The 24,391-nt window shown below is 43.3% G+C and overlaps 1 protein-coding gene across 2 annotated transcripts in view; it reads left to right on the top strand.

Moving 5' to 3' along the window:
• Nucleotides 1-19,005, top strand: part of LOC128837193 (alpha-1,3-mannosyl-glycoprotein 4-beta-N-acetylglucosaminyltransferase C-like) — a 34,600-nt gene extending 15,595 nt beyond the window's left edge. For both annotated transcript variants that reach the window (XM_054028159.1, XM_054028161.1), the window contains exons 2-4: nt 10,941-11,122; nt 14,549-14,696; nt 17,685-19,005. In XM_054028159.1, coding sequence (XP_053884134.1) covers nt 10,955-11,122; nt 14,549-14,696; nt 17,685-18,829 — 1,461 coding nt within the window. In that variant the 5' untranslated portion in view covers nt 10,941-10,954 and the 3' untranslated portion in view covers nt 18,830-19,005. The remainder of the gene's footprint in view (nt 1-10,940; nt 11,123-14,548; nt 14,697-17,684) is intronic.
• Nucleotides 19,006-24,391: the final 5,386 nt, after the last annotated feature.

Raw genomic sequence — 24,391 nt, forward strand, 5'->3', positions numbered from 1 at the left:
CTCTACTGTGGCCATTTCTGGAAATGGCCAACCAAGAGGATTTCTGAGCACCCAGAGCCCCATTCCTGGTGTGTTTGGGGGGGGAAAGAACTGTTGCTATCCCGTATGGCCAGTCCTCTCTAGCCACATTTGTTCCTTCACTGGATTACAGGATTTACTGAACTGGGGTGAGAGTGAGTTTTTGAAATTTTCAGATGTAGCATCTTTCAGCTTCAAATGTGTATATGCATATAGTACGCATGTGTGACCAGAGTCCCAGGGGAACTGAGGAGCTAACTGCAGTTCAATTAGAGTGAACTGCAAAGAATGGGGTATACAATCCCCAAAGCTGGCGGATATTTCAATACTTAGATTTACTAAGCCAAAACAGATTTACCAAAGCCAAAACAGCTCACTGGTTACCCAGAAGCCAACACAATTCCCTTAAACTAACCCAGGCTTAGGCATCCATCCAGACACCCAAGTCAAATATGATGAAGATTACCAAAAATCTTATTCATCATATAAAAAAGTTCTACCAATCCCAAATGATTGGACACATTACCTCCCAGGTTAATGAATATTCCAGATCTTACCCAATTACACGCTTACAGCCTATTCTTATTAATTAAACTAAAATTTATTAAAAAAGAAAAGAAAGAGAGTATTGGTTAAAATATCAATATACATACAGACATGAGTGCAATTCTTGAGATTCAGATTCATAGGAGAGATGGTGAGCTTTGTAAATGCAAAGAGTTCTTTCAGAATTAGTTCATAGGTTATAGTCCAATGTTTATATTCAGGGTTAGTCCAGGTTAGGACTGGAGATCTCAGCCTTGTGGCTTAAGCTTCCCCTGCATGAAGCATAAGCAGCTCTGAGATGAAAGGATCAGGTGTCAAGAGCCTTTTATACAGTTTTCAGGCCCTCTTTGACAAGTCGGAGTCCTTCGGCAAACAATAGGCAATTATGGGGATTTTTGAAGTAGACATATTTCTTAAGCATCACTGGTAATTAGCTACACAAATTAACATAAGGCAATTTACCCATTAGGCAATCTATCACAAACTTTAAAGCAGGCCATCTGTGGCTTGTGAGCCTCCCCAGTGTGGTCTGCAGGGCTCCAGCAGTTTTGGGGCCGGTTCTCTCCCTTGGCCTCACCTGCCACCCCCGGGTGTTCTCCCCTCAGGGGGCCTGGCAGCGCAGCGGAGCTGAGCGGCATCTGCCTGCTCGCTCTAGTGGCTGCTGGACCCTCCCTGGCCCAGGGGTAGGGTGGGGCTGTGCCTCCATGCGGTGCCCCCATCCCGAGCACCCCTGTGGCCAATGAGACGCTGTGGGGGCGGTGCCTGGGGGCAGAAGCACGCGCAGGCCCCCCCAGCCCACCCCACCTTGGAGCCCCAGGTAAGTGCCACACCCCCCAATCCCCTCCCAGAGCCTGCACCCCCACCCTGTTCCCACATATCCCCTCCTGCCCCCAAACTCCCTCCCAGAGCCTGCACCCCATCCCCACACCCACCCCAAACTCCCTCCCAGAACCTGCACCCCAGACTCCCTTCCCCACCCAAACTCCCTCCCAGAGCCCAACCTCTCACCCCTTCTGCACCCAAACTCCCTCCCAGAGCCTGCACCCCAATCCCCTACCCCAGACCTCCTCCCCCACCCAAAGTCTGTCCCAGAGCCTTAGGCAGGTGGTGGGGGGAGGGTTGGGGGGGGAGTTTTTGGGGGGGCGGGTTCTGGGTGGCATGAGCGACATTGGCCCACTGGGAGGATTTGAAGACTGGCACTGGCCCTAAGGTAAATTGAGTTTGAGACCCCTTCCTTAAAGAGACATATAGGCAATGATATTATTTCACCAAAGATTCATCTAAATGTTAATATTCTCTTTTGATCTCTGAATCAATAGTTATAGTGACAGACAGGAACTGTCTATTTACATGGCTAACATTTAACAAGATATGAGTACACACATGCAGTTAGTATCACCTCTAATTTCTAACAATATAGGTTTGCATTTTAAAGTTCTAGCCTATCTACCATGGAATGGCCCAAATTACCATTTGCATACTTTTCTAACATGACTTTAAAGGTTGGCTCTTGGTCATTTAGCCTGCAAGCTGCTTAACCCTTTCTGGCCATGTGTCACACTTTGTATAAGATTCGTTGCAATTATATAATGGGGTAGGAACAATGATTTGCCTGAGCATACTCTGCTCAGATAATGTCACAGCATGTATATATGTACATGCATGTGTGTTATAATATGTGCAGATATGGTCCAAAACAGAAATTAATCTTCTTAGACCTCCCAAACACTTAGTCATATATATATGACTTCTTTTCTTTTTCTAAATCATTCCTTTCTTTTCTTTTTTGCAATACTTTCATTTTCGAGGACTTCTTTTTGGTCTGCATGTCATTTTTCCTTATGTTTTTGTTTAATTAGTCCAATTTTTGTGTCATCTGCAAACTTTATCAGAGATGATTTTATGTTTTCTTCCAGGTCATTGCTAAAAATGTTAAATAGCCCTAGGGCAGCAATCTCTTTTTACCCTCCCCCACTCCCCCCAAGAACTTCCTCACTTTCCCTCATTTGATGTTATCAATTTCTCTTTCCCTCTCTTTAAAACTCAGGAAGCCAGATGCAGCATTGGTTTAACTCCACTGAAGTAAAGAAAGTGTCACCAGGGCTGCATTTGCCCCATTGACTTGGAAACATTTGACAATCAGGCTCTCCATTTAGGGGCCTACATATGGATTTAGAAGCCTAAATTTTAAGTACCGATTTTTTAAAATCTTGCCCAAAAGTTCCAGTTATCTAAGATCCTGTTAAATTTAAGGAAAAACAAACAAGGATAATCAACTACTAAAACATCTGGAACACAAACTTTCATCATTCAGGGAATCAATTCTGAAGCACTTAGAGGAGAGGAAAGTGATCAGGAATAGTCAGCATGGATTCACCAAGAGCAAGTCATGCCTGACTAACCTAATTGCCTTCTATGAGGAGATAACTGGGTCTATGGATGAGGGGAAAGCAGTGGACTTTTGACTTTAGGGACGTGATCATTCCCCTCTATTCAGCATTGGTGAGGCCTCATCTGGAGTACTGTGTCCAGTTCTGGGCCCCACACTACAAGAAGGATGTGGAAAAATTGTAAAGAGTCCAGCGGAGGGCAACAAAAATGATTAGCGGCTGGAGCACATGACTTATGAGGAGAGGCTGAGGGAACTGGGATTGCTTAGTCTTCAGAAAAGAAGAATGAGGGGGGATTTGATAGCCACTTTCAACTACCTGAAAGGGGATTCCAAAGAGGATGGATCTAGACTGTTCTCAGTGGTAGCAGATGACAGAACGAGGAGGAATGGTCTCAAGTTGCAGTGGGGGAGGTTTAGGTTGGATCTTAGGAAAAACTTTTTCACTAGGAGGATGGTGAAGCATTGGAATGGGTTACCTAGGGAGGTGGTGGAATCTCCTTCCTTAGAGGTTTTTAAGGTCAGGCTTGACAAAGCCCTGGCTGGGATGATTTAATTGGGGATTGGTCCTGCTTTGAGCAGGGGATTGAACTAGATGACCTCCTGAGGTCCCTTCCAATCCTGATATTCTATGATTCTATGATCATTTAAGTACATAAAAGGTTGTTACAAGGAGGAGGGAAAAGAATCGTTCTTCTTAGCCTCTGAGGATAGGACAAGAAGCAATGGGCTTAAATTACAGCAGGGGAGATTTAGGTTAGACATTAGGAAAAAATTCCTAACTGTCAGGATGGTTAAGCACTGGAATAAATTGCCTAGGGAGGTTGTAGAATCTCCATCATTGGAGATTTTTTAAGAGCAGGTTAGACAAACACCTGTCAGAAATTGTCTAGATAATACTTAGTCCTGCCTTGAGTGCAGGGGACTGGACTAGATGAGCTCTAGAGGTCCCTTCTAGTCCTACGATTCTATGATTCTATCATCACATTGGGACTGTGCCTGTGTGTCTGTACACAGGGCCAGCTCCAGCTCTTTTGCCGCCCCAAGTGGCGAAGAAAAAGAAAAAAAAGATAAAGCCTTGATTGGCGGCACTTTGGCGGCAGCTCTACCGTGCTGCTTCATTCTTCAGCGGCAATTCGGTGGCCCGTACTTCCCTCCGAGAGGGACCGAGGGACCTGTCACTGAATTGCTGCTGAAGACCTGGATGTACTGCCCCTTTCCATTGGCCGCCCCAAGCACCTGCTTCCTGTGCTGGTGCCTGGAGTCGGCCCTGTCTGTACAGAGCATAACACAAGTGAGCCACCAACCGAACTTGGCCCTCCGGGCACTATTGCAATACAATTATTACTAACAATAACTTCATCAGAACCCAAAGCTTGGTCTTCTAATCCATAAACTGTAGATGATATGGACAAAACAAAACTGAAGAATCATTTATATCCACCTAGTATTGCCCAGTCTTCACTGCCCCAAAATATTGCAACCCCTAACTTTTAAAAATCACCCCTCAAAAATGTATATCTAATCTCTGTAGATGCATTTTCTCTGCCACATCTCGAAGCATTAAAAATGTTTAATATAAAATACTTCTGCATGCCATATACTTCATATACTATGAAGAGTATATGACAAAGTTCTTGTTTTGATCCACCATTAGTATTAATTAATATTGGAAAGACAGGGAGGTGACACACCATTTCTGTAATCAAAGAAAGAAAGTAAAATAGTGGTAATAGCCAAAGTTTTTGAAGAGTTGGGGGGCCCCAATTATTGGGTGGTCATCTTAGGGTTGCCAACCCTCTAGGCTTGTCCTGGAGTCTCCAGGAATTAACGATTAATTTTTAATTAAACATTGTCATGTGATGAAACCTCCAGGAGTATGCCCAACTAAAATTGGCAACCGTAGGTCAGCTTGAAACACCGTAAGTGGGCCTGACTTTGAAAGGATGGGTGCTCAGCACTCTATGAAAACCAGGTCTCTTTGAGGTGTCTTAAGTTGGCTACCCAAAATCACTAGTCATTTCTGAAAATTTAGGCCTACATTTTGATCCTCTAAACCGTCCTTTCAACGCGACGAGGAGCTGAGAAATGAAACAAACAGAGGAGAATTCAGTTTTTATATATTACTAGGGACAATGAAGGTACAAAGTGGTTGGACTTGGTAGCAGGAAAAACTAAAGTGTGGCAGAGACTGCAGGAAGCAAAGGGAAAAGCAGCTAAGAAGCTGGATGAAATTAAAGTTTGGGATGTCTGAGTAAAAATCATGCTAATAACCCAGCTTTAGAGACAGCTGCAAGGGGAGGTAGTTATTCCTACAATTGAGGGTGTGCCTGTGCTTCCAAGAGCTGTAGAACGCAAACAGTGAGAGCTTGGCAAATCTATTTACTGTTAGCTTGCTGAACTATTTCCAGAGATTTTTACCAGCTTTTATAATTCAGCCTCTTCCCCTAACGTAGACAAACTGAGTGGGCCTTGGAAGTGTAGGACCCACAAACATACAAACAAAATCGTAGGCCCTAATCCTGAAATGATCTTATTGTAGGCCCTAGTCTCTCTGCACAAAGCTCATTATAGGATTGGGGCCATAACAGTATCTATTAATTCCAAGTGGCGTTTACCCTTTCACCAGCTAGTTTACTCCACAGAATGCAGCAAGAATTCTGTCAAGGTGAGCGTGTGTTTAGAAAACACAATGCAAAGCTAAGAGCTTTCAAAAGACAAAGATTAAGAGATAAAGTTATAGTGAAAATATTACAGAAAAGAAGAAGAGAGACAAGCACAAACAAAAAGGGAAAAGTCTAGAGAGAGAGAGTGGGGAAATGGTCTCCAGATGGAGGATGGGGGGATGCCAAAAGTCATGAAGACTTTTTTATTTTAATCCCAATTTCCCAAACACTGGATGTTGTTTATAAGACAAAATTGTTTGTATGTTACTGCCTAACTCCCAAAGCCCTGGAACAAGCTGGGGAAACCACAGCAGGGTTCCTTTTTAAGCATTAAATCAACGTGTTTCATCTGTCTAAATCCTGGGGAGACACAGGCAGTGATGCCAAATTCCAGAGTCTGCACTCAGCAGGAGCTGTGTGGTAAATTTGTGCATTTAGAATCAAAGTTTGGTTTATTAGCTGTCACCCTCTGGAAACGCTTTGGAGACGCTTCAGTCAAAACCCAGAAACCATGAAGTTTCCACCCGTCCCCCCTCCCATTATATTTCTGATATAGTAGAAGATCTGAAAAACCCAGCATAAAACCTTTTTGCTGACTCTGATGAGCAGGAGCATTGGTCTCATATGGGTCCTTGAAAGCACAGATGATCTTAGGGTTGTTTTTGTTGTTGTTTGTTATAAAGAAGAGTTTCTAGCCCTTTTCTCTGTGCTGAAAATAGAAAGTATTGTGAATTGAGTGCTAAGGCTGAAATGAATAAGCAGCAGGAGACTTGTGAATGGGTGAGTGGAGATCATTCTTCACAACCAAGTACACATGCTATTAATGTAAAACAAGCTGGCTAAGTGTGAAGGATGGCCTAAACAATCACCTTGCTAACCTTCTTCAAACTCCTCGGGTCAGCCTTGCGCGGGGTGTTGTGATCATGGTGCATGGGACTCGGTTACCTTGGGGAAGGTTGGCCACCAAAAAATTCTAAAGCCAGCTCTGCTTGGTAATATGTTCAGCCATGTCTGATGCTGGGGCTGAGCTGGCGACTGTACATTCAGGCCTCCATTAAGCAAAGCACTGAAGCATGTGCTTAAATCCCATTGATTCTCACATCCTTATGTGTTTTGCTGGATCGGAGCTTCATAGGTAAATGGCTCCTAGCCCTTACACAAATGGGCAGAGGGGTAGGAAGGCGTGAGGATAACCCCAGTTTGTAATCCCAGCATGCTGTGGTTACACTGTGTGCCTTGGGCAAATCACAGCCTACCTCAATGTCCTTATTTCTAAAATGGAAATAACTCTTGCTATCTCACAGGGGTGCTGGAAGGATTAATTAGTTAATGGTTGCACAGTCCATTGGCAATGTAAAGCCCTAATTAGTTGTGATTGTAAAGCTTTTATCATTAGGAATTTTTGGTTAATAGGTGTGATAGCAGTGTGTTTTTCTGAGGCAGTGCAAGCTAATGGCATGAAACGGAGGGCATAATATATTGGCACAGCAAACAGGTTTACAAGCTACATATACTGTGGTGTAATGATGCTTCGGAGTCACTGGATGTTACTGTGACTTCTGTTTATCGAGAGATCTGCCATATAAAGAAATGCTTCCAAAAGCCAGCTGTTAGGACAGTCAAGCATGGTGTAAGCATGGTGTCCCTCATCTTTAGTATGGTGCTGTGCTGTAATGGTTAATGGCAGGGGCACAGGACTACTGCGAAGCTCAGCAGTTTTGGGTCATTCAACATTTCTTTGGTTTGCATTGGTTCTTGCCCCCGATGTTCCACTCTTCTTTTCAAGTTTGAACCAATCTGCAAACTCAGCCTAAACCATTAATATCTTGCCACTATTCTCCTCTCCAGAGAGAAAACTTCCCCCAGTCCAACAAAGTCAGAGGCTGGAATCCCCTTTCCACAAGCAATGTCTCTCTCTGAAAGTGACAGACTCCCCATTGTCTAGGGAAGGGGGTAGCCGCCCAGAGGCCATTAGCACCATATTGTTAATGCAACCACCAGGCTTCCCCCTACCCCTGGATTTTGACTCGCTCCCTTCATCCTGGGTCCCCTACTGAAGGAGAAGGTAGGAGAGTAGGGGTCTGACAGCTCTGAGTGGAAAAGGAAGGTGCATTGAGAAGACCAGGTCTTTATCAGGCTGGATATCTTTCAGGGGGAGGAGAAATCTTTTCCCTTGAAAACCTGAAGTGTCTGTCAGCAGATGAGACTCGGGAGCAATCCTTGGGAGGAAACTGAGAAAGGGAGGGACAGAGGCAGAGCCCCTAACAGAGGAGGCTATCAGGGTGTGTGTCAGGGAGCCATGTCCAGGCTCAGGGGTGGGAGGTTCCATGGCAGTTGGAGGCATCTAGTCTGGGGGAAAGACATGTTGTCGGTTGGGAGCCTCCATGCTAGGGCGCCTTGAAGGAAGCTGCTTCAGGAAAAAGGACTGCGCCTAACCGCTGCCCTGTGCCTTCCTAGTCCTGCCGCTCTGGCTGCCTGAGTCACTTCTAGAGCGTCCTGCTGGTGCTGGAACCTGGACAGCCCAGTAAGAGCCTGCTGATGCTGTTTCCCCATATGGGCCATCAAACCTACAGCTGGGACGAGGGTAAAGGGAGATGAGGGAGCGACTGAAGCTGCTGCCGCCACAACCCTGCCTTGCAGGTGGTGCAGGGGGCTGTTGTTCCTCAGGAGGCACAATGCCCCTGTGAGCAGCTCCCAGCATGTGGGGAGAGAGTGCACAGACTGCTACAGCTCCTCAGGCAGTGCCCACTGCCCTTGCAGCTGGCTAGCGGCACTAGCCCCAAGGACTAATAGTAAAGCCCAGGGACTGTACTCATGGCTGGAGCCTGTTCAGGTGGAAAAGCCACCCCCTGGCCCACGTTGGCTTTTTTAACAAGAGGATTAACTTCACAGCCAGTGTTAGTTAGTTAGTTAGTTAAGGCATTGCTGTCTTGAGGGACTAAGAGACAAGGGAGCCCCAGTGCCAATCCAGTGTGATAGGCAGAGGCTGATAAAACACTAGAGCAACATATTGCCAGCTGCAGGGGATCCTATTTGTTGTGACCTTGACCCAGAGTTAAATGTGGCCTACCACTCTTCAGGGCACTGACTGTAACTTGCCCCTGGTAGTTCACATTCAGGAGACTATGTGCTCCCAGTGGATTTCTGACCTCTCCCTGTATAGTGCAAACAGGACATAAGGCTGGGATTTTTCAGAGGGGTTTTAGGTAGTGTTGGCTGGAAAATATTGAAATGGGGGGGTGGGGGTGGGGAAGCATAAAAATGTTAAATTTTTCCAAGGAAATTTTTTAAATTTTACAGTGAAAAGTCAAGAACTGAAATAACGGTCAGGCCATGCCATTATGGTGCCTCATGGAATATTGGGTGCCTCATGCTCTGATTCACCTCTATAGGTTGGGCTGCCTGGTTGGATTACATTTCCCATGATGTGCCATGGTCTCGCCTCATACTGAAGGCAATCAATTGCATCATAGGAGTTCCAGCTGTGGTGCATTATGGGAGCTATGGTTTGACTGAGAAGCCCAGCCCACAGAAAAGAATGGGGAAATGAGGAAACTGAACTTCAAAACCCATGAGGTCTGGTGGCAGATCATTTCTGATGAGCTATTTCAGTTTTTGGATGTTTGTTTTTGTGATGAAAAATAAAGATTTTTCACAACAAACAGACACTTTTCATACAAAGTTTTGTTTTGTCAAATCCCCAATTTTCTATTGAAAAACAGTTTTGACAGAAATTTTTCAATCAGACCAACTCCTTATTGACTTTTCCAGTATTGCTAATCCCAAGCACTGAAAAATCATACATCTCATTCCCCAAGATCAGGGCTTTGCAGTAAAGAAAAAGATTGGCTGTAAGAACTGCTGTGGAATGGTCAGTAGTGTTCTCAGACAGTACTGTCTGTTAAATGCAAGGAGTTATCTCTGTGCGTTGCATTTCCCTCTCATATGTCCCTGGAATCTATTGGTGCACAGACTAATTGTATTCTTATGAAGCAGTGGTTCTCAACCTAGGGTACATGTACTCCTGGGGGTACACGGAGGTCTTCTGGAGATACTTCAACTCATCTAGATATTTGCCTAGTTTTACAACAGGCTACATAAAAACCACTAGCGAAGTCAGTACAAATTAAACTTTCATACAATGACTTGTTTATACTTTTCTATATGCTATACACTGAAATGTAAGTATAATATTTATATTCCAGATGATTTATTTTATAATTATATGGTAAAAATGAGAAAGTAAGCAAAGTACTGTTCTCTGACAGTATTTTTGTATTTTTATGTCTGATTTTGTAAGCAAGTAGTTTTTAAGTGAGGTGAAACTTGGGGGTACAGAAGACCCATCAGACTCCTGAAAATGGTACAGTAGTCTGGAAAGGTTGAGAGCCGCTGTTATAAAGGTTTCAGAGTAACAGCCGTGTTAGTCTGTATCCGCAAAAAGAAGAACAGGAGTACGTGTGGCACCTTAGAGACTAACAAATTTATTAGAGCATAAGCTTTCGTGGACTACAGCCCACTTCATCCGAAGAAGTGGGCTGTAGTCCACGAAAGCTTATGCTCTAATAAATTTGTTAGTCTCTAAGGTGCCACACGTACTCCTGTTCTTCTTTTTGCTGTTATAAAAAAAAAAATTAATGGAGATATCCCATCTCCTAGAACTGGAAGGGACCTTGAAAGGTCATCGAGTCCAGCCCCCTGCCTTCACTAGCAGGACCAAGTACTGATTTTGCCCCAGATCCCCAAGTGGCCCCCTCAAGGATTGAACTCACAACCCTGGGTTTAGCAGGCCAATGCTCAAACCACTGAGCTATCCCTCCCCCAAAAGATCTTCCACAGAGCCCCAGTGGGAGGAACAATAATACAAATCTACAACTCTTCCCCTTCCATGCCCCACTCTGAGTGAACTGACAGATCTAAGTTCTTCTGAGCTCAGAATCAGAGAGGACAATCCACACGTATGTGCAAAAGTACAAAATCAGCCCTGGTTGATTCAATGGAGTGGCACCTGCTAACACCAGATTTGAATATGACCCATTAACTTCTGTGGAATTGCAGTCACATATGTGAGATCAGGACTGGGTCCTTAATTTTTTGTCAACAACTAGCTGTGTTAAAGGTAATAGCTTTGTGTACAAAGAGGAAAAAATAGGAATTTCATGTTTTTGCTTTCTAGAGCAGAATGTATCCAGCATGATCAAATATATGTTATGTACTAAAATATATAGGCATACACTGAATAGTATTATGCAGTACATATTAGCCCACCGTGTTCTAGATTTTGGTTTCTTACCTACCTGATACATTGTTTGTTTTAAAAGGAGGAAAAGCGACAATGAAAACCCGGAACTTACCAAAGGCACTAGCCTGGTACTGGAGAACCTTTCCGAGATTATTTTTTCTCTTAGTTCTTTTCATCATATTGTTTGCCATTATTTGGAGCCAGAACAAAAAAGAGTGTAACTGCTTCAAAATGGGAAAGCCTGGATTAACGACATTTCAAGTAGGTAACAAAAGGGATGAGGCACAAATTCATTTCAAATAAGGTTATTTGTTATTGGTGGAATATATACAATGAGTTGATAAAATCTCCCAAAAGAGGAGGCTCTGAACAGCTATTTCAGAAAAAAAATTTCATATAAATCTATCTAATGAAAAATTCTGAATCTTTGACAAGACACTGCACCGTAAGTTTTTCAATGATGCAAACATTTTTCAGCAGTTAAAAAAATATGCAGATCTTTAATGGCAGTAGTGGCTTGCAATACTCATGCTGAAAAAGGCCCTTTCCACTATAGGGAAGAGAGCTTTGGCAGTGTTTACCAAGTAGATTCCTATCCGTGAAATTTGTCATAACAGAACTCAGGCTGACTTTTGTCGCCATTATTCCTTGAATACAAAAAAAAAAAAAAAAAAGACTGAGGTTTGTTTAGGCTGATTAGATCTGCAAAACCATGGTTTATGTATTTTGGATCCTCAGCCCTTCCAGTCCTGATGCTTTGCAGTGTCTTGGGAGCTGATCTGTGCATGAGTGTGTGTGTGTGTGTCTGTGGAAGAGTGGGGAATAGAGGAAAAATTAGGTTACTTACCAGTAATGAGGATTAATTAGCTAATGTTTGCAAAGCTCTTTGAAGATGAAAAGCACTATATGACTGCTAAATACTATTAAGTAATTGAAGTTCTTTGATTGACTGCTAGTTGATGGGATAACAGCAGTCCTGCCCCTCCCCCTTGTCTTGCTTGTGTTTCACTATTAATCTTACCTTGTTTCTGTTTGACTGTGCAGTGTGCACTGTCAACAGACACTATCAGAGTGCCCACTCTAATCTGTCACAGAATCAGAGGTGCTGGTAGGGCCATGGGTATGTTAAAGAGGGGTTTGCATTCAGGTCCACACTCCAAATATGAAACTTTCTAAGTCAAAACTGTGCCCCAAAATCCGGTTTGTACACATTATAAAAGAGTCCCCTGAGGCTTCTTGCCCAGATGGTCAGGGAACCTGACCAGACCCAGTTATTTAAACTGGGTGTCTTCAGCTCAGTCAGGCCCCAGCTCCTTAAAATTTTCAAGGGGCCCTGGCCATTTGCAGGTCTTCTTAAGTCTTTCTGGTTTACCCTGGGAGTTTGCTGCACTCTCCATAGGATCGAGATGAAGGGCTCCCAGCTGGAAGCTCCTTCTGTGGCTCCAGAAGACCCTCCAGCCGTCTCCTGCTCCTTTCTCCCAGCTGACTGCAGTTTCCTCCCTTTTAAAGGCTCCTTCCCAAGCATACATGACTAACAGGTCAGGGGAGGAGTGGGGATAGCCCTGTGCCCAGGACCTGTCTGGCACCCTCCTTGCCAGTGTGCAGTCTATATACCCTGTCGCACACACCTGTAGACCAGGGTGAAATAGTGCACTGTGTTATGGCTGACAGTGACACTGTTCAGTGAGAAAATTTTCAGAGTTGCAGTGGCTGTCAAGGAGGAAAAAAAGCAAACATGGTATTGGTCTTCAAATGCAGAAAGACGAGTGAACCTGGCAAATCTCAGCTGGTAAGTTTATTGTCAAACACTAGTGAAATAACAGAACTAGTATCAAGAACCAAAACTCACAAAACACCTAGAGGAGAATGGAACCACGAGGAATAAATGTGAGGTTATAAAAAACAAATCTTGTCAGACAAACCCACATTTATTTCAACAGAATTGTAAAATTTGTGGGTGATGGGAATGAGATAAATATAATCCATTTGGAGTTTATTAAAGCATTGGACATAGCTGCTCTCATAATCTTACTCATTAATTCAAATTGGCTTGGATATAAACACTACCATATGGGATGGAAAGTCACAGAAGTAAACAAAGGCTAACGATAGGAAGCAAAGTATTGGAGTTGGGGAGAGCGTTTAATGGAGGGCTGCTGGGACGGGTCATGGCCTGTCTTATTTAACATCTTTATTAATAATCTGAAAGAGGGAATAAACAGAAAATTGTTAAACTACCTAGAGATACTAAATTCAGCAGTGTTGCTACGGGGCGAGAAATAATACAAAGAATGTTAAAGGGGTTGGTAAAAGGAAAGAATATACTGTTGTGTTGTTGACAACCTTGCTGGATTTTACCTAAAATAAATATAGTTACTCAGTATCTGCATAATTCCCCTGTATTTCCCTGTATCCACAAAATAGGAAATAATATAGATACTGAGATGAGCTACTTATAAATTTTTATTTAGCTATCTGAGTCCATTGGCAAGTTTTATGTAGTGCCCCAAAATGAGAGGCATCTTGGAGAAGTGAGTTAATGCACTTGAGGAAAAATAATCCAAAAACACAGGTGTTCCATGGGGAGAAACCTGAAAAGCAGTAATGCACAGCCCTAGGGGTGATTGTAGACAGCAAATTGGATATGAGATTACAGTGTATAAAGCAGCAAAAACTCTGAATGAAAATTTGGTCTACATGTGCAGAGTAGTCTTCTCTAGTACTTACAGCAGAGGTCTCCTGGGTTCTATTCCCAGTTTTGTCACTCTAGCACAGGGGTTCTCAACCTTCTTCTTTTTGAGGCCCCCCTCCCCAATATGCTATAAAAACTCCACGGCCCAGCTGTGCACCATAACTTTTTTTCATATAAAAGCCAGGGTCGGCATTAGGGGGTACCACCAGGGCAATTTCCTGGGGCCCCATGCCACAGGGGTCCCCACAAAGCTACATTGCTCAGGCTTCAGCTTCATCACCGTGTGGCAGAGCTCAGGGCCTCAGGCTTCAGCCCCATGCGATGGGGCTTCGGCTTTCTGCACTGAGCCTAAAGCAAGTCAAATGCTGGTCCTGCTTAGTGGACCCCCGTGAAACCTAATTGGGGGCCCCTTAGGGGGCCCTGGATCCCAGGTTGAGAACCACTGCTTTAGCACAGGTCATGTAACTTCTCTGGACTCTCAGTTTACTTATAGGCAAAACAGGTCTAATAATAGCTACATCACAGAGGAGCTTGTGAGGCTTAATTAGCTAATATTTGTTAATTAGACTGAAATTCTGGGATGCTTGCTGTTCTCTTAAGTTAAGAATTCTGCTAGGGATTTTTGAGAAGTTGCATTAAATTTAAAGAAGAAAAACCTCTCATCATAGACAGCATAAAGCTTTTGCTAATGTGTGTTATTCACTCTCTATAAATATCTGTGAGGAGGAGGATTCTAACAGCACTTTTCTGTGCCCTGGTTCCCAGCGCCATTGAAGCAATTATATATTGTTCTCCTGTGACACTGTACCTTGCTATAATACAAAAATACATAAATAGCAATAATAATGTCCTTCACATATTGGAGCACTGGCAGATTGAACGGTATAAACAGACCAACGTAACTTCCAAATGTATAGGAACAATACTGTTTATATTGTATGCTGTAGCTTGCATCAGTCTCACATGTTAGAAAGTAACAGTGTTTTGTTTTTAAGGCCACAGCTGGAGAGGAGGAGATGGCTGGCTTGGCGGCTGCTGTTTGTGAGATTCCACAAAATCAAAATTTTACTGTAAAAGGAAATGTGATAGACCCTTTACCAATTCCATACGAATATCTCTTAGGCTCTCATCCTACTAGAAAAAGTGAGTGTTGATTGCAAGATGGACTCTGGTCAGCTCAGTCCCTTGCTGTTGTATTCAGAACAAAAGTATTAACATGTGGTGCAGGCAAATTATCAAAATAACAAATGACCTTAAAAAGTAAGAGATCTGAGAGGCGAAATCACCCAGGTTTCCCTGAAACATCACAAGCCACAGAAGAGGGAGAATTCTATCTCTGTTTGGTTCCAAAGAAACTCCACCCACCAAATCTCTCCAGCAGTATAGCAACATTATAATACTGGCCCCAATTCAAGGTTCTTAACCACATGCTTAATTTTAAAGATGTGAGTAATCTCACTTATTTCAATGAGACTACTCACAGTCTTAAAGTTAGGAATGTGCTTAGTATCTTACTGAATCAGGTCCACTATGACATCAGACCAATGAGACATTGGTTTATCATCCCTGAGGAAAAACACAATGTAAGTTCTGGAGCTTCTCCTATAAATCAGAGCAGAATTTGGCCTATTCTTCCTAGCAGCTTCTGAAATTAATCCTTTCATGGATTACACCATGTTTGTTACTTTCCTCTTTTTCACCTAAAACTACCAGTAAACAATGTGCATATGGATACCCAGTACCACTGGATGTAAGTGCACCTTGGAACAATCAAGAATAAGGTGCTGATCTTGCAAGCAGCTCCACATGGCAGGGACTCCTGGGAGGGGATGGTTGGAGCACTCCCTGGACTGAGGCGTCTGTGAAGAGGTGGGTGTAGGTGCTCATGAACCAGGAGGTCAGGCTAGTGGGGGGCTGGGGCAATGGCCAGTTTTTCTGTCTCTTGGAGGTGGCAGCCTTATTTGGACCCTGACCAGGTTTGGCCCTAGTGCCCAGGGCCGGCTCTGGCTTTTTGGCCGCCCCAAGCAAAACAAAAAACAAACAAACAAACAAAAAAATGGGGTGGTCAGAATGGCAAAGCAAAAAAAAAAAAAAAAACCCCTGCCGCATGGCCAGAGCCAGGGTGCAGGGGGACTCCCTGCGCTGCAGATGTGCCCTGGCTAGCGGGGGAAGGGAGGAGGAGAAAGAGAGAAGGGGGGCGGCCAGGGCTTCAGCGGGGCGCTGCCACGCGGCCCTGCTGCCTGCCAGGAGGGCTCTGCGCTGCTCCGGTCAGCTGGGAGGGAAGGACGCGGGCTGCCCTGCTGGGCTTGCTGCAGGGTGCTCCTGTTCTCCGCGCCACCGCCCCCTACAGGGCGGCCAGAGCGGAACACCACCACCAAAAAAAATAAATAAAATAAGCGGCCATGCCACCTTAGGATTGGGCAGAATGCCGCCTCCTACAAGCTGCCGCCCCAAGCACCAGCTTGCTCGGCTGGTGCCTGGAGCCAGCCCGGCTAGTGCCCTTGGAGATGTGGGCCAACTTTAAGTGAGCGGCATTGCAGCCTGGCACATGGGATCACAGCACTGCTCAGGTTTGGCTTCCTAGCCAGCTGGGCCTCTTTTCAACACTCCTACCAGTCTTTCCAACACTCCTGGCCATGGTGTAAGAGGAGGAGGGCTTCTGGGAGGGGTCAGGTTTCTCATGTCACTTTTTGTGGTTCAGCTCATCCTTGACTTGTTCTGCCTCCTTGTTGGGGTCATGAGCCATGAGAGCCACAGTGTCCGCTTTGGAGTCACTTTGGTAGCTGGTCATGAAGCTCATCCTTCTTCCCAGGGGGAAAAGAACAAGCTTTCCTGCTCACTTGGCTACCCAATCACCCAGTGCCTCAGAGGCAGTTCCCTATTTGTGTTGATCAAACTAGTGTCCAGAGCCAACTGAGACTCCATGCCCATCTCCCTTTGGAGCTGGTAAAATTCCTCTCTTAGTCCTGCCTGTTTTTCAAAAGGCAGCAAGGCATCTCTGGCTCAGGTATCCAATGCACTAATGTACTGGCTTTTTCTGATTTGTACGGTGTCCAGCAAGTTCTTCTTTGGCAGGAATCCTCCCCCCTATAGCTGGGGAGCCAGCTGGGCATGGTTGAGTTCATTTGTAAGTCACATTTCATAAAGACACCCAATCATGTAGCCTACTTAGCAAATGTTTCCCAGAACAAAAGAAGAGAGTGCGGGTATTAGATTTTTAAAAGCATCAAATTGGCATGCATATGTAAACTAAATATTCTAGATATATTAATATTAAACATAGTTCACATTAGATTTTTTTTAAAGTCTTGGCTGATCTTTCCCTCCTGGTTTAGAATAAGTATCTTATCTGGAGATTTTGAAAAGTCCTGGTGGCAGATCTGTGAAAGGTGGATAAGTTGTTATTGCTGATGTCCAGTACAGTAAAAAAAACAATGCTAAATCCTATGGTGAGCTGGGGTTATGAAGGCAACTTTTTTTGTCGACAGTAAAAGGAAGCAACCAAATCTTACTGCAGACCTACCATGTTATTTGTACTTGGCTGGCACTGGCATTCATTTTAGTACCAGGGAATTGAGTTCAAACTTGTATGCATATGCACTGAGCTGCAAACTTCCACTCGCAGACTAGGCACTGAATCTAGGGTCCTACATTGAAATCAATCGGTATAAGAGGGAAATGCTTGTGATACAGGGTACTTTCTCCCTGATTCTCAGATGTCTGTCTGTCTCTCTCTCTCTCTCTCTATAGATATACACATTTACATTTATAATCACTAGAGTCTTAGCACAATACTCAGCTCACTGATTACGTATTATGTAGTTACACAAATAATTAATAAATGGAGATGTTCTCATATTTACAGACTGTATATCATATGCTCTAGCTAGTTTAAGGAAGGTGTGTGTGTGGGGGAGGGAAGGCAATTTCCATAGTGCACAGGGCCCCAAAATTATTTAATTTGGCCCTGCATGTTTTATTCAGCAATTGGAACTACTATGGGAAAACACAGGACCAAACCAACGAAATTATAATTTCACATGACTCTGTCTCTAGTTCACCAGAGCAGGAGCAGTGCATAGAAGGAAAAAAAGGGATCATATAAATTATTTCTGTTTTTACTTTTTGTAGGATATTTGTCAATTGGGATTTCCTCCATCCACCGGAAAAATAAATACTATCTAATGAGAACAATTGAGTCCATTTTTAGTCAGTCCAGCCCAGAGGAGTTAAAAGAGATAGTCTTAGTTGTCTATCTAGCAAACAATGATTCTACTCTAAATAAGCAAACAGCTAAGGAGATTAAAGATGGATTTAGTTCACATATTGATGAAGGAAACCTTCTTGTTATATGCAGCTCTCTAGCCAGTTACCCTTCTTTACAAGGTCTGCAAAGGAACTTCTGGGATAAAGATCAAAGTGTCCAGCACAGATCAAAACAGAATGTGGACTATGCTTTTTTAGTTAATTTTTGTGCCAGCCTCTCACATTATTATCTGATGTTGGAAGATGATGTGGTTTGTGCCAACGGTTTCCTTTCCATAATACAACAATTCATACGTGAACGGATGGAACCCTGGACCACAGTAGCCTTTTCCACATTGGGCTATATAGGGAAACTCTATCACAATGAAGATCTTCCCAAACTGGCACGATTCCTGTTGCTGTTCTATGACGTGATGCCTTGTGATTGGCTTTTAGAACTTTTCCACCAATCCAAAGCGCAGAAAGAAATCATTACCTTCAGACCTTCTCTTTTTCAGCACATTGGCAGAATCTCATCTTTTCACACTATGGAAACTATATTCAAAGATCCAGAGTTCCAAGAAGATTTTGGGGATTTTGGAGACTTCCCTGCTGTCTCCTGTTACACAGACATATCAGTGTTTGATGACTATGTGCCTGAGGAAGTTTGTCCACCTGGTAAAGGTGTCTTTTGGGGAAGAAATGTAACATCAGGGAGCTCCTTTACCATTGTTTTTGAAACACCTATCATTCTCCAGAAGCTTCAGATTTATACGGGATCAGCTGAATACAAACGGGACATTCTGTATTCTGGTTACGTGGAACTGGGCACAGTGAAAATAAAGGAAAATGATAGTGCAACATGCAGGATTTTCAGAAGAGCAGGAGATTTTCGCAATGGAACATTTGAATTGGACAACTTTGGTCAAGTTATGGAGGAGCAGATTCACTGCCTTCGAATACAGGTAACAGTCACACAAAAGGAATGGCTGATAATAAGGAAAATAAATATTTGGGTTAAAAAGGATTAATGGGTTAAAACTCAGGTTCAGTTTTGCCACTTATGTTTAAAAATGGGAAGGAAATCCATCTTACACATCACCTTGTACTACTCACTATGTAACAAAAGCATTGTTGTCATTGTTTAATGAAAAACAAAGCCAGACTTGGGAGGCATTTCTAGTTGAAATAAACAAAATAAAACTCTTATACAATTCATTAAACTTTTTCTCCCACAATGCAGTTGTGTCTATGAAAGTTCATTGGTAATAGAACGTGTGTGCCCACTCTTTAAATAGGATTTATCACCTATGTAGTGGTCGTGAACACTTAGGCTAGTTTACACTAGCACTTACTGCGGTATATTTTATGTCACTCAGGGGTATGAAAAAGCCTCCCACCTGAGCGACGTAAATTACACCTACCTAAGCACTGGTGTAGACACTGCTATGTTGGTAGGAGAGCTTCTCCAGCCAACATAGCAATCACTGCTCGTGGGGCTGGAGTCGTTAAGTCGACAGGAGAGCTCTCTCCATTTGGCTTAGAGTGGTTACATTAGAGAGCTTACAGCGCCACAGCTGCATTGCTGCAGCTCCGCTGCTGTAAACTTTCCAGTGTAGCCGTAACCTTAGGGTTACATTTAGGTGCATATCTGCCTAAATCTAGGCTCTCTGCTCAGCTGTTGCCTAAGCCTGTAGATGTCTCTCAAAAACAGAATGCACAAGGGCACCATGCAATAAGGAGTTAGTAGGCAAACTTCTGCTTAGTCTCAAGACATAAATGTCTTAATTGTTTAATATAATTGCTGACTCATCAGCATTCACACATTCACTCATTCCCAAACATCCTCATAACAATGAGGTCATTGTGACACTGGGAAAGTATCTTTAAGAGGTCGAGGCAGAGTCTAGGATAAGTGGATAACCTTACCCTAATAACCTTTGGTCTACAAGCCAGAAAGCTGCTTTCAATCTCTTAGAAATGCTCCTTTTTTATTAAACATTTGGCCAGCTAAAGTTACTCAGGCATAAATCCAAATATGGCCTATGTTCCATATACCACATCTGCACAGGAAGTCACAGACCCTGCACCAAAGATCTTGCATTCTATCCATATCTATACCTTTTCTGTGTTGGGAGGAGGAAAAGGGTATGCTTAACATATATGTGTATATGAATTTGTGTACACATATGTGTATATGAATTTCTCTCAATGGAAATGCAACAGAACCGTGGTGACACTTTTCCACACTTTTTTTTTTTTTTTTGTATTTTGTGTTCTATGCTTGTACAGTAGAGGGCACCAAAGTTTCATTAGCTGGCCTTCACGAACTGACCTTTTTTTCTGATGATGCTGACTATTTCATGCATGCTATTTAATTATATGTGCTCAAACTCTACCTAAAATACATGTAAAATCAAGCCCAGGAAAAAGGAATTAAGCACTAGTTGCATTAATAAAGTAGCTACTGTTAACACTGGTGATGTTACATTTACCTGGTGATGTTATGTTTATACTCTTTGACTCAGTATATTAAATATATAATACATCAACTTTCCATACTGATAACAATCTAGCAGAGTAAACTCATGACTCATAGGTGTGGTAAATACAAAAACTTTAATTCATGGTTGGCATCACACCCACAAATTGGAAACTGAAGGAAACAATCCAATTTAGCACCTGGGAAGAAGTGAACACTGTAAGCTGCTCTGTTGTAGTCCCATTGACTAACTCAGTGAGGGATACTAATGGACTCCAGTGGTGTTCTGTCCATTTCTTGGAGAATACAAGCCTTCAACAGGATCCAGGTTAGCAACTCCATAAAAGGTGACAGCTAACAACAATATAGCTAGAGTGAACTGCTACTGAAAGCCACAGCCACAAAAATGTTGAAGGTAGCTGGAATTGCAGGCAAAGGGGAGAAATTGCGTAGAGAGAAAGAGAGTGATCTACATTGAGTACCACTAAGATAATCAACAATATCAAAAAGAATAGTGTCTGGGTCTAGCTTTGTGGGGCTCTACATGCCAGATCTCCATGGGAGGAGCAACTGGTGTCCATCATAACTCTTATAGACCTGTGGAAAGGATTAAGTGCCACCATCTTAGAGAAATTCCATCAATGTCGGGGGGACAGAAATACCTTTTGGTTGATGGTGTCAGCCATGTTTGATAGATCGAAGAGAATCAGCACTGATGCTCCAGTTCTGTCTATCAAGATAAGGAAGTCATCTATCAGTGCCACCATGGCTGTGTTGATGCCATGAACTTGCCTGAAGCTAGAATGGGAGAAGGCTAGAAAATTAGTGATGGTCAGATTAGTGATGGCCACAGCTAGAGCTTTTCTTCTCGTTTTACCCTGGAGTAGAAAGAAGTTTACCTTATGATTTCTAGTGGTTGAGTACATTTAGGCAAATAAATATATTTTCAGTACACTGACTTAAAATTAAAATGTTACTTCTATGCTTTATAGTGCTAAGAGTCTTATGGGCCTGATTCAAAGCCCATTGAAGCCAATGGAATAACACCCAATGAATTCAGTGGGCATTGGATCAGGTTCAATGAGAAGACACTAGTGTTTAAAATTCTGGAAGTGGCATAACTGATTCTGATTCCATGGTTTATTGGGACAACAACAGAAACAAATTTTTTTACTTCAATTTTTTAACCCACAGAGTCCTTGAGTAAACCCACACTTAGGTCTCATATGGTATGTCTACACTGCAGCTGGGAGTGAGCTTTCTAGCCTGGGTAGCTTTATCTATGTGACACCACTGACTTTAGTGGGAGTCCTGTTCATAAAACCTCTTTCACCGTTCTGAGAATTCATCCATAAACCTTTGAGGAATATCTATCAAACAGAGATTACAAATGTCTTTCCCTCCCCCCACCTGATAATTTATTTTCTCCTACATGGCATGTCAGCTAATTGGGTACTGACAAGTCAATATTTCGTGGGGTTAGGTCTGGGTTGTCTTTCTGTGGAGTACTCATTACCAAGACTCCAGAAAGAGGACTTGTTAACTAACTAGAGTGGACCACGTAATGATGACTAGGTGGCAGTATTTTAAACATGACAGTTCTTTTCTACACTAAGTGCTAAATCATGTTTAATATATTAGTTAATGTGTCATAACAATGTCATTTCCCTAGTGGCTGCAATGTGAATTTCAGGTGAATTGCTCAGGTGAATGCAAACTGAACACTGGTTTCCCATAGAGTTAGTTTCATGGTTTCTTATCGTCAAGGTGCTCAATAGCATAGACCCAAGATACCTAAAAGATCACCTAACACTCCTGAAAGAAGACCATGGCTGGCAATTTTACTCCTCAAATATAATGGAACTTTCTAGCATAAGGGTAAATCTTGTCTGTGCAGAAAACAGAGCTTTCTTGGAGGCAGGTCCAAGATTGTGGAATGAATTCCCACAGGAACTAAGGCCCACACTGGAGTGCAAGGGCTAAGGAGCAGCTCTGGGCCCAGGTGACCCCACCCAACCACACCTGCAAAGCCTGCACAAGCAGGAGGCAGGGCTTAAAAGGGGAAGGAGAGCCACTCACATGGAGGCAGATAGTGGAAGGGAGCAGACTCAGGTGGTGCACTTGGAGGTGGAGAACTTGTTGCCTGAGGCTTGACAAGGAAGACTTGAGCAAACCTACAAAGAAGAGGCAGGTGACTGACTGTGTAGGTCAGAGACTTTATTTGAGGTTCTTTGATTTACTCTGTGGGAAGGAGACTTGAATAAAAAGTGGTCTGGGGTGTGTGTGTGTCTGCTTACCAGCTCAAGGTGCAGGATGTAGCTACTCACCACTGGGCCCTGGACTGGAGTCTGGTGGAGAGGGTGGGTCTGTGCTTCCCTATATGCTCCAAGAAGATGTGATAACAACAGGAGCCTTCACCCTGGGGGAGCACCCTGCTGGGGAAGATGATGACTGTTCACAGGCCCAGACCCCAAAGTCCCTGTATTAAAGGGAAGGACTGGAAACCCTTGGTGGTGGGTGAAGGACAGGACTGTATTTTCAATAGGGAGATGACCTGACACACCCTGCCTGACTGCTAGGTGGCACTGTTGGTGGTCATTCACCTTCCCCAGACTGTCACAAAATTCACCACCTTCTGCTCCAAGTGCAAGGTGTCCTTTTTGACCTATGTTCTCCAATATAAACGTATATCTTGCTCTGTGTGTGTGTGTGTGTGTGAGAGAGAGAGAGAGAGAGAGGCAGAGATACTACAGTGATGAGAGCAGTACAAGAACCCAATTAGAATAGAGATATTTCAATGGGGTTTGAAAACCAAGGTCTCAATAGCCAGTGTGGACTGAACAAGATACAGGGTTTGGCCTGCGTGGTGCTCCCTGTACATCTCTGGTCAAGAGAGAAAAAGAAGAACTGTATAGAAAAAGTGACTGGACCATCCCTAGGATACAATGGCCACAGCTAGAGCTTTTCTTGTCTTGTTTTACCCTGGAGTAGAAGTTTACCTTATCATTTCTGGCGGTTGCAAGTGGGTCTATTATCAGGATGCCAAAAGCTGACGGAGGTGTTGAAGACATCCTCATTCAGATGCCATTCTTCTTAACAAAAAATGAAACCGTGGATAGTGGGAAACTTCAATTTAAATGTATTTATCCAGATCTCCTACATTGCTACACTTCTTACAGTGACCCTTGCCTATCAAAAGCCCTTTCTGATCCTCAATTCTGCAAGGTGCCAAGCACCATCAACTCCCATTGAAATCCACATGAACACTCAACTCCTTACAGTAGCACTCTACTCCTTACAGGATCAAACCTTTCACCTACAGCTGCATGCTGTAATCACACAGGCAGAATACTCTAAGGTGGATGCTTTATCTGTGGATTGCATTTAAGCATTTCCAGCTCCCATGAAAAGAGACAGCTGTGCTTCTTGAAGGATTTTGAACTTTGTTTGTTGAGGAGGGAAGCACTATATTTGGGGAGCAGTTCCTCTGTCTTAAGCTAGTTTATTGCTTTCTGCTGTGTTTGTTCCTCCATCATATTGAGCCAGTTACTAGACCTGACCCTTCTCACACTGTTCACATGATCTCCAGTTCTGCAGCCTCCTAATCAAGCAAAACTCCCACTGACCTTAACAAGAATTTTGTTCCAGTAAGAGCTGCAGAAGACTGGCAAGGGTAGACATTCACATACACGAACACTTTTTTCATTTATTTTTAAAATCGCTTCCAAGCATGGGGAAATTTTGACTCTCAAGGGCAAACTTTGAAAGCAAAGTAACACACCCATGTCCTATTTCTTAACAGGAGCTGTACACATAACTTGCTCATAGCTTTGAAAATGTTTCCTTTAATATAGATTAAAAGCATGTGAGTCTCTTGCTGAATGCCAGAGGCTCTAGAAACCCTGTACTTGGTGGCTTGTAAAATTATCTCCCTTCAAAAGAATTTCCCTGTGCACTGATTGCAAAAGGAAAGAAAAGAAAGTAAAGTAATGCTAATGGGATTTTGAGTCACTCTCTCGTTCCACTGTACATTTCTATTCATTCTGCATACTGCTTACGCAGCACTGCCCTGATCACACAAGCCCTGCTTTCAAACAGAGCCAGCCTGTTG

Source organism: Malaclemys terrapin, chromosome 4, assembly GCF_027887155.1.
Source record: "Malaclemys terrapin pileata isolate rMalTer1 chromosome 4, rMalTer1.hap1, whole genome shotgun sequence".
Taxonomy (NCBI): Eukaryota; Metazoa; Chordata; order Testudines; family Emydidae; genus Malaclemys; species Malaclemys terrapin.